Source organism: Biomphalaria glabrata, chromosome 4 (genome assembly GCF_947242115.1).
Source record: "Biomphalaria glabrata chromosome 4, xgBioGlab47.1, whole genome shotgun sequence".
In the NCBI taxonomy this organism is placed as follows: Eukaryota; Metazoa; Mollusca; class Gastropoda; family Planorbidae; genus Biomphalaria; species Biomphalaria glabrata.
In genome coordinates, this window is record NC_074714.1 from 20,762,888 (window position 1) to 20,777,525 (window position 14,638).

The following is a 14,638-nucleotide window of genomic DNA, read 5'->3' on the forward strand; positions in this document are numbered from 1 at the left end:
CACTAAGATGTATACTAGAAAAATGCCATGAATACAACATACCAATCCACCAACTCTTTATAGACTATAAAATGGCTTATGACAGTATCAGAAGGAAATACCTATATGACACTCTACAGGATTTTGGAATACCCAACAAGCTGACAAGACTTATACATATGACATTAAACAACTCAAAAAAGCAAAGTCATAATACAAGAACACTCACGGGAATTTAGGATTAAACGAGGATTAAGACAAGGAGACGCACTTTTCTGCATGCTTTTCAATTTAATACTGGAGAGAGTTATAAGAAATATACACATAAACACAAGGGGAACTATTACTAACTACTTCAGGAGAGAAAACACGGGTCCACAACCAACAGGGACGATATACAGCCAACCTCTACAATACCTTGCTTATGCCGATGACATTGCCTTATTGGGTAAAGAAACCTCTGACATCGCTAGAGCCTTCATACAACTAGAAGAAGCATCTCGACCAGCAGGACTTGAGGTCAATGACAGTAAAACCAAGTACATCACAATGACAAGAGACAATCAAACTGAGGGACAAAATATCAAAATCTAAGACCACGCATTTGAAAACGTCCAAACTTTCAAATATCTAGGAAGTACTATTAATTTCAAAAATGGCCTACTAACAGAAATAAAGGAAAGAATAGCAGCAGGCAACAGGGCATTTTATAGCACCCACCATTTTCTTAAGAGCAAAACGATTTCAAGGAAAACCAAGAAAATAATATACAAAACCATAATAAGACCAGCAGCAATGTATGGAAGTGAGACCTGGACACTGACAAAGACATCTGAAAATTTACTTAACACTTGGGAAAGAAAAATTCTTAGGAAAATCTATGGTGCCATACAGGATGAAACAGGGTGGAGGACACGCACTAACCATGAGTTATATCAATTATATGAAGACCCACCAATAGTGAACGAAATAAAAAAGAACAGACTACGTTGGGCAGGTCACCTTGAAAGAATGTCAGATAACAGAGGGGCGAAAATCGTATACAGGCAAAAACCAAAAGGCAGGCGACCCAAAGGCAGACCCCGAATGCGATGGATAGATGACGTGGAAGCAGATCTGAAGCAGCCTGGGGTTAGGGCGTGGAGACGAAAGGCCCAGGAGAGATCTGAATGGAAGGATGTGTTAAAGCAGGCCAGAGCCCTCCATGGGCTGTAGCGCCACTGGGATGGATGGATGGACAGCGCTATATAAATTATATAAATCATACTAAGCATAAGTTTGCCATTAATTATAATACAATAAAAATTGATTGAGATCTAGATTTATTTTTTAATTAAATTTCTTTTTTTGTAAGCCTTAAGTGTAGTATTTTTAGATCTACGTTATTAAAAATAAACAAAAAGAAACTTACTATTTCTTTTAAAATCGCCAAAAAGTAAAGCTTTATACCCATATTGAGCTGGGAATATATTGGGTGGTAACCCGGTGGTTTGCAATTTCGTGTATGAGTTAAAGTTAATTTCTAATAAGTATTGTTAAAGAGCTAATTGTCGCGCCTATCTTTTTTTTTTCTGCGTTATATCAATGTTTTCTAACTTAACCTCTCTCAATCACTGGCGGATCCAGGGGGGGGGGCGGTAGGGGCGATCGCCCCCCCCCCCCACTCGGCCGACCCCACCCCCCAAAGGGGGGGGGGCGGACGAATTTTAGTATAGAATTCACACAATTTGTATACGAATTTATTACTTATGTTAATAATATATACTAATTATTTATATTTCAACCTATTTATAGATTATTTCGCCCCCCCCTTTCTAGTATTTTGGCCGATTTGGTAGGGTCGGAAGGGGGCGATGGCATCAATACGCCCCCCTCCCCACCATAAACTTTCGAGTGGGGGGGGGCGGTCCAATTTATTTGTAGAAATGACTATATGATTAAAACTTGTTATTGGTATTTTAACCGGTCTTTATATTATGTCGTTCACCTGTTGGCCGATTGGAAGGGGAGGAGCGAATACCTCTACAGCCCTTCCCATCTAAACCCTTTGTGTGTGGGGGCGGCGGTCCTACTTTTATGGAGAAATCATAGTATGTGAACAAAATTAGTCGAATATCTATATAATATAAACAGGTGGAAGTGCGATACATGCAATCACCTTCCCCTTATCGGACAAACCAATACTTTTTCTTTTTGTATTATAGTAAGAAATTACAAAATTAAAAAAATCTGTCACTAATATAATTTATATATGCTATAAAGTAAATTCTTACATCGAGTCGCCCAACCCCTATTCTTTAATGCAAAATGCAATCATTAGCAGGAATTATAAAAAGGATCGAGTATTAATCGTTTTCATTTTACAGCCCTTCCCCTTTCCAGACAGAAAGACTGCTTTGGAAAAGTTATATTTCAAACGAAATTTTTCAATATAACAGTCACGGTTGAGATGAGTTCAAAAGCCAGATGATCTTTTCCTAGTCGACTTTTTCCAACCTTTACTCTATCTCATATTTTTCTAGTTAAATAAATTTAGGACTATAACTCACAATTTATTCTTAAATTTTATTGAATATTATTAATCGAATTTTTTTTCGGCGGCGATCCTTAAAGCCTTAATCTAAATATGTGGGGTATCTTATCTTTTCAAAGAACAAATCGGTTGTATTTGCAATGTATTAGAATATTTTTCCACATTATTCAAAAGGTCCTTTATAATAGAATGAATAATGAGCTGTAGGTCAGGAGAATGCGTTACTGCAGTGAAGAATGCCAGAAAACGCTTTTAGCGTCCAGACTTCGCCCCTAACCTCACTGATGAATAATAAGCTGTAGATGTCAGGAGAATGCGTTTCTGCAGTGAAAAATGCAAGAAAACGCTTTTGGCGTCGGGGCTTCGCCCGAACCCCACTGATAAATAAATGAGCTGTAGATGTCAGGAGAATGCTTTTCTGCAGTGAAAAATGCAAGAAAACGCTTTTGGCGTCGGGGCTTCGCCCCGAACCCCACTAATAAGTAATGAGCTGTAGATGTCACGAGAATGCGTTTCAGCCGTGAAAAGTGCAAGAAAACGCTTTTAGCCTCGAGGCTTCGCCCCTAACCTCACTGATGAATAATAAGCTGTAGATGTCAGGAGAATGCGTTTCTGCAGTGAAAAATGCTAGAAAACGCTTTTGGCGTAGGGGCTTCGCCCCGAACCCCACTAATAAGTAATGAGCTGTAGATGTCAGGAGAATGCTTTTCAGCCGTGAAAATTGCAAGAAAACGCTTTTGGCGTCGGGGCTTCGCACGAACCCCACTGATAAATAAATGAGCTGTAGGGCTCTCCCAGTCCCCCAAGCTTGCAAGAGAAAGGCTTCAACATGACTTTTTTTTTTTCTATTTTTTTTTTCGCCGAAGATTGAGAAACAGTCTTATTTTATTTTTATATATCGAATATATATATATATATATATATATATATATATATATATATATATATATATATATATATATATATATATATATATATATATATGCTGTATGCACGTTTATGCATAGGGTTAGGGTTTACTGGGCGTTAGGGTTAGGGTTTGGAAAAAAATCGCCCCCCCCCCACTCCAAAGTTCTGGATCCGCCAGTGCTCTCAATCCCTCTTTTTGGTGAAATTTCATTGGAACCATTAAAAGACGGGGGAGTGCCATCAAAGGCCCATGCCGACCAGCAAAATTATTAGGCCAAAGACAGCCTCGAAGACATCAAAGCAGTCCATGCAGCTCGTGAATAGCAGAAAGTACGGTCCAACGTTTTGCAAATGATAATACGTACAGTGTACAGTGTATAGTGTATTTTTTTTTATATTCTTGTTGAATTTCCAACAAAATTAATTGTAATAAGAATTTAAAAAAACAACAACAAGAAAACGTTTTCGGGCATTTGTGTCTTGCTGCTGTCAATTTTTTTTTTAAAGTTGTCTACATTGATTTTTTTTTTCTTTGGTCGCGACCAGACCGGCCCATTTGGTACCGGCCCACCTGGCATTTGTCCGTTTGCCCATATAGCCAGTCCGCCCCTGGCTAGGACACCACGTGTCTTTACGGTCTGATCTCTTCATCTGCCTCCATAACACTCTGCCCTAATCTTACTAGTCCCAGCTATCTAACCAAAGTGGCTCGAACAATTTCATAGGAGAGCGATACATCACATATAGGTGCCAGAAGGCAAGCGGGGGAGGAGGGGGAGAATAAGAAAATCCCCCCCGGGCCCCCACTTGCAGGGGCCCGGAAATGAGTGTTTTTTACATTAAAAATTAAATATTACGCAAAATGCAGGGGCCTCCAAAGAGGTCAAGCCCCCCGGGCCCCCAAACAATTGAAAATTCCTAGCTATGCCCCTGGCAAGCGGCTTTAGCTAAAATTTCGGCTCACTTGTTTCCAACCAGACCGCGATGGGCGGTCACACAATGCATAAAAACATTAATACTATTTCTACTTAGGCGCTCCACGCACCACAGGAACATCTTCAGACTTCTGATCTCTGCATCTTGTCTTTAAAAGGCCTCTTGAGATTAAGTCCATAACCTTTGACAAAGTCTAGTAGGGAATCGACGCCATTGACCGTTGGAAAGGATTTCACGTAAAGTCCTTGGCCAGAAAGATGCGCCACTTGATGAGCAATACATACAGATAGAGTAGCAAAGTTATTTCATAAAGCAAGCATGAACACGGCTAGAATGTGGTCAGGTACCATCATGACCCGGGTACGCTATTCTGCCTCAACATGGCACTTGGGTGTAAACGATCACTTGAGGAAATGATTAGGCTAAATGAATAGTAAAACAAAACTCCTGTGGGAGTGTCTAAGGGAATGCGAGAGTTTCCCATTGCACAGTGCGGAGTTGAAAGAGAGCTTCCACGTCCCAGTCGATAATCCATGCGCCGTTCCTCAAGGGACCGTTACACTAATGGCGAGTCCTGCAAAAGTAGCTTGGTAAAACATAGGAAAATGGCGGGGGTTCCCGGTGTGCTCGGCCTCGGCAATGTATTCTATTCCATGCGCCAGGAGTACTAGATTCATTGGAAATAGCAATGTCTTACATAGGCATTGACTTGGACCTCTTCCAGACAGAACGGTTTGTTCAAGCAGGCGTACACGCCTAGAGTTCGAACTTCGAAGAGCCTTCGGCTCAACTCTTTTGACAATCACACGGTACCATCATGATGAAATACACCAAGATGAGGTACTATCATAATGAGCTAAGGCAATGATGATGTAACACCGTTATAATGAGGTACCACTATTATGATGATCTACTATTATTATGGTTAAGTGGCACCACTATAATGAAGTACCATCACTATAATGAAGTACCACCACTATAATGAAGTACCACCATTATGATGATGTACCAACGTTATGGTGAAGTACCACCTTTTTATTAAATTGTCCTACTGCAAGCTATTTGCTGTCATTATTTCATTATTTTAACATCAACAATAACAAAAGTTTCATTAGAAGCAATGTTATCATTCTTAAATTATAACACACGTGAATAGAACACTAATTGTACATTGATAAAACGTAATATGTTTTATGCCCATACATTTCTTCACTCTATCTGCCCATCAAATTAAAGAGTACAGCTTGTTGATAACTGAAGAAAAACGAAACTTTCTTGTACTTAACTATTTTTTTGTACGAAGTCACGGGTGCAAAGCATTCATCATTCATCCCATCGTTCATCATTAAAGCAGGCAAAATTATACAAGCTTCCAGATGCATGATATAAAAAATGTTCAATAAATATATCAGAAGGAAATTAAGCAGTTTAGAGAATATGAATGTACCCACTGACCTCAAATAAATTTATTAGACATGACGTAAGGCTCGGTAAATGATTTATGAAAATGGACAGTAATTAACAATCATAGAAACTCGCTACTGAACAAACAAATTAAAATATTTTGAAAAAACTATTTTAAAAAACTCCTTGTTGTTACCGGTTGTTGACTTGTTGCACCAAACTGCTGTTATATAACAAAGCCGATGTAGGTGTAAAATATTTTAACTAATAAACTTGAAAAACTTGAATAACTTCCTTGTGAACAATACCAAATAAAACGTCGTTTTTTTTTATAATATAGACAGAATCAAGTTAATATGAGATGAAATATAAATGTAGCAGACTTTAGTAATAATGTACCTTACTACAATAGCACAAAATAGAAAACACCAAACTGTGGGAGATGAGTGGACAGAAAAATTTAGAGGTGCGGATCTTAGAGAGGAAGTGGAGATGGATTGGACACACCCTTAGAAAAGATACCAACAACAAAGCTAGGCAGACCTTAGTGTGAGCTTGCGCTCCCAGAGCTAGTTTTATATGTATTTTTGTTGTATAGGTTAGATCTATTTTATTTTTATAGTGTTAGTGTCAGATTTTATAATTGTACTTCCGCATATTTATATAGGTTAGTGCGGGATAGCATAAAAAGGGATGTACTACATGCTGTCTTAAAACAGTTGAGTGTACATTTGACCAGTGGTCAGTACCATATCTGTCTGTGTGACAGCTGAAGATCTTTGTGGTCTGTCGTCTAATTATTTTATTATTCTGTACCTGGGAAGGCCTGTAAGTTTGCTATTGTTGCTGCTGCTTTTAGCTGCTGCAATTACTCTGCTGAAATAGCTGCTGCTTATAACTGCTGTTGTAGATCTATTCTAATTCTAGGGAAGCTAGTGTTATTTTGTTTCTGTAGTGTTGCCTTATTAGTGGTTTAGTTATAAGTTATAGTCTGTTTCTTGCTTTAGCTAGTTAGTAATTAGTTTAGTCTAATTAGTAAGGTACTAAGACTAAGGTGTTCTTGTTTTAGTGTTAGAGTTATGGGTTGGTTATAGTAGTAGAATATTGTAGATCTAGACTAGTTTATTGTAGTGTGTTTATTGTAGATCTAGGTCTAGTGTAGTAGTTTTAGTGATTTAGTTAGGTAGTTGGTTTGAATAGTTTGATCAGTTTGTGTTAGTTGGTTTAGTTTGGTTAATTGTTAGTGTTTGTAATAGCAAGGTATAGTTCAATTAGGGACGGATTAGTAATAGTAGTGGTTAGTGTATATATTATATTTTATTATTGATTCATTCTTGTATATTATATGTAAATAAAGTTTCGTTTTGTTTATTTTTTTCCTAAACTAAAGTTTCGTTACCTTGCTTTCATTTAGTTTAGGTTAGTATAGTTTAGTATGTCTGGTTACTTAGGCGACTCTAGCCCCTTGGTCGTAGACTGAGGTGTCACAGATTGAGCCCACCCAGTAGCGCAAACATCTGCCTACTGTTGGTAAATTTTAATGTTGAGCAGAGAATAGGTCACCCCACTCGCGCCTGCCTGACCTGCTCACATTAGAGTGGAACCCCCAGGAAACAAGACGTAGAGGAAGACCAAAAAGAACATGGCGACGCAGTATAATAGATGAAGCCGAGAGGACAGGAAAGAGCTGGGAAGCCATTAAAAAACTAGCAAGAGACTGTGGAGAGTGGCGTCTTTTTACTGAGGCCCTATGTTCCACGAGGAACGCAAAGGAAAGATGATGATGACAATTATTGACAATAACACAAACTTTCAGTCTCACATTCTTGAGTCTAAAATGTTTGTAAAATGTTTGACATGTTTCGGATGTTCCTTTAGAGTTGAAAATAATTACTTCCTAGTCCAAACCTCCCGCAGGACGACGGGGGATGGGAGCGGGCAGGGTTTGAACCCGGGACCATCGATAAATCTGAACGACAGTCCAGCGCGCAAACCGCACGACCAGGCAGCCAGTCGTCTGTTTTAACTAAGACCGAATGATGACAATGCCACCTATGTTGCATCATTCACAAAAAAATCGCTAACCTCTTCCAACCGTCACCATAGAAACACACACACACACACTCCATAACACTCCTTTACGAAGCTGATGGATTTTTGTAAAGTTTTGCTCTTAATATGACAACATCTTATCTTATCGTATATAGGCCTAATACAGACGTTACTTCAAAAAAGAAGATGATTACGTCCTATGCGTCATGCATTCAGTCAAGCACATAAACCAATAACCTAAATTTTGCCAAGTCATTGGTTTTGCTCTATTATTACTAGGAAAGAATGAGCATTTGTACAAATGTGTCCTTTCCAAACCCTTCAGGATAGAAGACTTAAAAGTAAAGTAGCAATTATACATAAAACATTAATCCATAGCTAAAAGTCTTCAAATACAAAAAAACAAATATAATAAAATACTCAGAAAGACACAAAGATAAACACGTTCCAAATAATAGGACAAATGTGTACAAAAGCTCATTCTTTCCAGAGTAATAATAGAGCATGGAATTTAACTCATTGATTAACATTTTCACTATACGTTGACTAGAAACACGCTTAGAGTAGGCTATGACGTATTTCATCAGATTATAAGATGTCGCCCAAACATATAGTTCCACGCAGCTGATTGGCCTTATATATCCATAGCAACGGCAAGTGCCGATACATTTTGGAGTCAGCGGCATCGCAGGCTCTGGCAGTGTGTAGCACTGGGTGCTGCAAACTGCCTAAAGGTAGCAGGCTCCTGATTTTTCCTCAGGGTTGACTCCCGAAGTCTTTCCCATGATAGGGTATAGCTGCAAGGCAGCAGAAGGAAGAGGTTTGAAACAATAATTAAGTAACTGATTAATTTTGTGTGCTTCATGAAGTGGCAAAAGGGCTTTACTAACACTAACAACTTATCAGAGTTTAAACCTCTGATGAAGATGCATGATTAGATTGACACGTGGAATGATGGATAGGCCTATAGGGCACTATAAAGGCCTGCGCCTGTAAAGTCTGTAATTAATATAATAAGAAGGTATTGACGTTCGAAGGTATCTAGACTAATTTAGACCTATGTCAAGAAACTGTATATGGACTTATCAGCTCTTGATGGCAAGATGTCTAGGATGATTCTCGCCGTGTCTAGCCAACCAGTTATAATGATTGAAACTAATACAAAAGGTGACGATGAAACGAATAACACAACAATGTCTAATGTGACAAATTAGGACCTCCGAACACAATAGGGTCATTAAAACAGGTGTTTAATTATTGATATATTAACCACCAAAATAGGAGATAATTGAGATAATAATGTGGTTAATTTGGTTGATTAATTAAGATAAAACAATGTAATGAATAGAAACACATAAGAAATGAATAATAGAAATGAATAATGGTACAAAAGATTCGGAGTTATCTAATCATGAAAGGCTAAAACAACATAGTTACATATAAATTGATGCTGGGTACAAATAGCAAGCCACACTGGACAGTTTCTCTCTCTCTCTTGTTTTAGCCCGGATCCTGGAGCCCACGTCACAGTCCGTATAGTCTTGATGTTATATGTACTTGTAAAACTCTACCGTCTCTGACCGTCACCGTGTGTCCTTAAGAAAAGCACTGATACTGTTCCTGTATCTAACAACTACAACACAAGTCGTATATACCAATACGACATCGACTCCTACAACATCGGTCTGGTCCAGCACCTAGCCGTGTTTGAGTCGTCTCCCCCTTATCTCAAACTGTTTCTGACTTTATAGTCCTTAAGCTATGTCTAATTTATTCTCTAATTATTGTCTTGTCACCCGGACTACGCTAGTATCACGTTTTCCCTACATAAATCTAAAGATCCGCGATGTGTCCTGCCGGTATCACTGACCGTGGTATTTCGAGCCCTAGTGTTCGCGAGTTTATTGTTCCTCTCGAGTCTTCGTAGTGTTGGTGTCAACTGATGTCTCTGTCTGGGTGTCTATACATCACTGTCATAGTCTGCTCCAGGTCCAGCACATGAGAGATCGTACTATATTATTTGTATCAACAACAAAAACCAAACAAAATCACACAGCTGTGACATCATCCCTCTCCCTCTTGACTGTTTTAGGGATTCTCTAAAACAGTCACACAAAAAGACATAAAAATCAAAGTAAAATGTGAAAAAAAAATATTTAAAGAAATTGATATAATCAAAACAAGGCACAATAGCTTAAAGTACATAGTAATAAACAAAACAAAAACAATCAATACAAATTGTAAATGTGTAACATTGTGTAAGGGATAACAAAATATGTGTTAACGTAGAAAGGTGAAAATTAGAATAAAACCATAATCGCTTCAATAGCGGATGAACTAGGACACTGTTAGATACAAAAGGCTTAGAGTAGACGAGATAAGACATCAGCTCCAACATTATTTACACCTTTGATATGGTGCACAGTGAAGTTGAAGTCCTGTAGAAGTAGTGCCCAACGACAAATTCGAGAGTTGCCAAAGGCAGTACTCTTGAGATAGGAAAGCGGTCTGTGATCACACTGAATAGTGAAATGCGTACCGAGAAGATACCGAGACAGTCGTTGCACACTCCATACTATAGCTAGACACTCTTTTTCAATAGTGCTGTACCGTTGTTCCCTAGGCATTAACTTCCTACTAAGGAATCGAACCGGATGGAGAAGACCATCTATCTCTTGCATTAGACAACAAGAGATACCTATGTTAGAAGCATCTGTCTGTAATATAAAAGGCTCGGAAGGATCGGGAAGTTTGAGAATGGGATCATTTGTCAAACAATTTTGTATTCCTCTTAGTGCATTCTCACACTCAGCAGTCCACACAACTTTCATGGGCATTCCCTTTTTAAGAAGCTCCGTTAAAGGAAAAACTAAACTAGCAAATGATGGTATAAATTTGCTGTAGTAATTAGCTAGGCCCATCAAGCTACGGACTTCTTTCTTTGTATGGGGGACCCGTAGGTGAAGGATTTTGTCAATATTCCCTGGTTCAGGTTGCAATTTACCGTTGCCAACAATATGCCCCAAAAATGTAATACTTGTGTAAGCAATCTCCAATTTGCTGGGCTTAACTGTAAACCCCACCTCCCGTAATCTAGACAACAATGCAGTCAGTGAAGTTAGATGGGAAACCCAATCATTACTAAAAACACAAATGTCATCAAAGTAAAAAATGACATCAGACAGGCCTTTCAAAACATTTCTAATGGTACGGTTGAAAAAGCTAGGGCTATTCAAAAGACCAAAGGGGAGATACTTAAATTGAAAGTGACCCATAGGAACTCTAAAAGCAGTGTATTTTCGACTAGAAGGTTCTAAAGGGAGTTGCCAGAATCCTTTTGTTAAATCCAACTTTGTAAAATATTGAGCAGAGTTCAGTTGGGTAAACAAATCCTCCTGATCTGGTATAACCTCTGCATCAAACTTAGTTATCATGTTTAATTTCCGAAAGTCAACACAAGTCCTAATTGAGTCATCTTTCTTTTTGACAAGGACAACTGGGCTTGCGTATGGGGAGTCAGACTCCTCTATAATGTCAAGTCGAAGCATGTTTTCAATCTCTTTGTTTAGGACATCTCTCATGTGGAGAGGAACAGCATATGGTTTAAGGGTGACTGGTTTATCTGATGTAAGCTCTATTTTAAATTCTGGCACCTTTGCTTTTCCGGGTATATCAGTAATGATACTGGAGAATTCAGTAAGAATGTCATGGAGCTGGGCAGTTTGCGTTGTGCTCAAATTGGGGTTGATGTTTAAGGAAGTTAGGGAAGATTGGCCACTAGAAGTAAGAGTTGGTAAAGGTGGTATTTGGCTGTCAGTATCGATCGTGTCATGGTCTGTATCAGTAACAAAAGAAGCGGCGCATGCAGCGATAAGGGTGAGGCCTTCACCACTGTTACGTGTAGTATCTGGTTTATTGTCTTCTCTAACGTGATACTTCAGTAATCTATTGACATGATATGTCTTAAGTTTACCTCCTTTCTTAATAATAACATTAACTTCAGATATTTTTTTCTGTACTGTATAGGGCCCGTCCCAATGAAGCGCTAGTTTGTTTTTCTTGTGTGGTTTAAGAAGGAGGACCAAGTCTCCTTCCTGAATATCCTTATCTATTGCATTCTTGTCATAATAAATCTTATGCTTGGACATACTAGCCACATCATTTTCGTGAGCCAATTTGCTAGCGTAGCCTAACCTGTGTTTAAGATCCAACAGATATTCATAAACAGTTTTGGTCTCAATTTCTATAAATTCTTCCGTAAATAAGTGTTTAAGGATAGACATGGGCCCCCTAACTTTTCTACCATAAACTAATTCATATGGAGAGAACTTAGTAGATTCATTTGGAACTTCACGGTATGCAAAGAGAACCGCATGAATATATCTATCCCAGTTTTTTGGTTCTTCAGTCGCGACTTTTCGAAGCATATGCTCTAAAGAGCCATTAAATCTTTCAACTAAGCCATTGGAGATAGGGTGATATGGTGTTGTCTTCATTGGTGTGATGTTAAAGAATCTGAGTATTTGGTGGTAAAGATCAGATTTAAATTGAGGCCCATTGTCCGACAAAATTTTTTCTGGGAATCCTATTCTGGAAAAGATTGTACTAAGAGCTTCAATTACAGTATGAGTTTCTATGTTTGGCAATGGTATAGCCTCAGGCCATCGTGTAGCCGTATCTATGAGGGTAAGTATGTATCTATTTTTATTGTCAGTCAATTGTAAAGGACCAATGATATCGATAGCTACTTTGCAGAATGGCGTCGAAATTCTATCCGTTTCCCCCAAAATAGCCTTACCACTTTGACCTGGGTGTTTAGCTTTCTGACAAATAAAACATGTTTTAATATATGATTTAATGTCTCTATTGGCTCCAGGCCAGTAGAACTGTGAATATACCCTATCTTTAGTGCGGCGGACAGACATATGACCTGCAAGAGAGGATGAGTGTGCGGTGCTTAGGACTAGCTGTCTATGAGACATAGGGACGACTAATTGTTGTACAATATTGTAAGGATCCTTTTTTTCACGAAACTGTTTGTAAAGTAAATTGTTCTTGATAATGAAAGAAATAAAGCCCTTTTGTTTATCTTGTACGGTGCCGGCCCGAGCTCGTTGCCATAGATCTGTCAAAGTTGTGTCTGTTAATTGTTCTTTCTGAAACTCCTTGTAATTGGGGATTGAACTAATGTTATCTATAACATTATCATATGGGAGCTTCGGGGTTTCAGCTATCCGACTAGTCATAGCTCTAGTGACAGCACCAGCAGGATGAAAGCTCTTTGCATTATTTACGTTACCAACAATAAGGTCGGCGACAGGGTCATCGAACACAGCAGCGACAAAATAACCCTTCAAGAAAGGTGTGTCTATATGAATTCTAGCTAGTGGGTAGTCTTTAATTTGACCATCAATAAGTTTCAACGTGTATGTCCCATTTAAAATATTGTGAGCAGAAATTAGATTTCGACGGACACCAATAATACTGCATCCTGAATCTCTGAGAACTGTAACCTTTTTCCCATTTAGAAGGCCTTCATGAATAAACAAAGTCCCTACAGATCTACCACTACTGTCTTGGTTATCAAGTAAATCAAACGAATGTGACTGGCATGCAGCTAAAGGATTTGGGGGCTGAAGTTCTTCTTTGCAGTTGTCACACAGTTTAGAATGCTGGTTAGAAGGAAATGAACCTTGTAGTCAGAACGATTGCTTATTCGGATCCATGTTGTTTGGGAATTTATCGCTAACATAATGCCTCCTTCCTCTGTTTTGAGTGTCTCTGCGTGTCCTATAATTATCCACGTAGTCAGGTCCGATAGGACAGGAACGAGCGTAGTGACCGACTCTATGACATTTAAAACATACATTACTACGTTGTGAAGAGTCACTTGAGTATGATACATTAGAAGCTGCTGCTACAAATGGTTGATTGTTACGAATTTTGCTAACCCTAGAACCTTTTGATGCTATCTTAAAATGATCTATGATAGCAAGAGTTTCATCTGGTGTTTTCGGTTGTTTCATTAGAACTTCACGCAAAAGTTCGCTGGAAACCTCGTTATAAATTCTGCCCTTTAATATTAAATCTCTAAGTCCTTCATAGGTTTGTGGGGTGTCGGATGCTTTTACCCAGCTGTCAAGAGACCTTCTAAGTTTCATATAGTATTCCCTAAAGTCATCCCCAACAGGTGTAATGGTGTCCCACTTATTTCTATATGTTTCTTCGGTGTACTCCGCGAAGTGAAGGAGGTCAGTCTTTACTTTTTCATAGTCAGTATTATTGATAAGCTCATGCATTATCATATACTTCCGCAATTTGTCTGTCAATTTGTAGGCTAAGTGAAGAGGCCATGATTCCTTAGGAATCTTATTTTTGGTCGCTGTCGTTTCAAACATTATCAAGTAGTAGTCAAGATCTTCATCCTCTCCTAAACATTTAAAACTTTTGTCTAGCTGTGGGTCTCCTTTAAGGGTAGGGTCAGACGATAAGCGTTGAGGACCGGCACTCTGTGTTTTATCGATATCTTCACGGTCAAGACGTTTTTCTTCCATTTCTTTGTTGATGTAGAGCTGTACAAGGTCAAGATCTAATCGACGCTGTGTTTCAATAAACTTTCCAACATCTTTAATGTTCAACTCTGCTGCCTTTTGTTGTAATTGTTCAATTGTGTGGGGAATAAATTTATCGGCCATAATAGTGGTAAAATTATTTTTGCCGTGGATATACAATGTAACTGAGATATCCACGTAATAATAAGTTAACTAAAGGTAGGATGTAACAGAAAACTAGTGCAAGACAATAGGACAAAAGTACCACCAGAAA

General features: G+C 38.6%; 1 protein-coding gene across 1 annotated transcript; it reads right to left on the reverse strand.

Moving 5' to 3' along the window:
• Positions 1-9,861: 9,861 nt before the first annotated feature.
• LOC129925923 (uncharacterized) lies at positions 9,862-14,508 on the reverse strand. Its single transcript, XM_056027512.1, has 3 exons — positions 13,681-14,508; positions 10,390-13,485; positions 9,862-9,912 (listed from the first exon to the last, which is right to left on the reverse strand). The coding sequence occupies exons 1-3, from the start codon at positions 14,506-14,508 to the stop codon at positions 9,862-9,864; spliced, it is 3,975 nt and encodes a 1,324-aa protein (XP_055883487.1).
• Between the last annotated feature and the right edge of the window lie 130 nt (positions 14,509-14,638).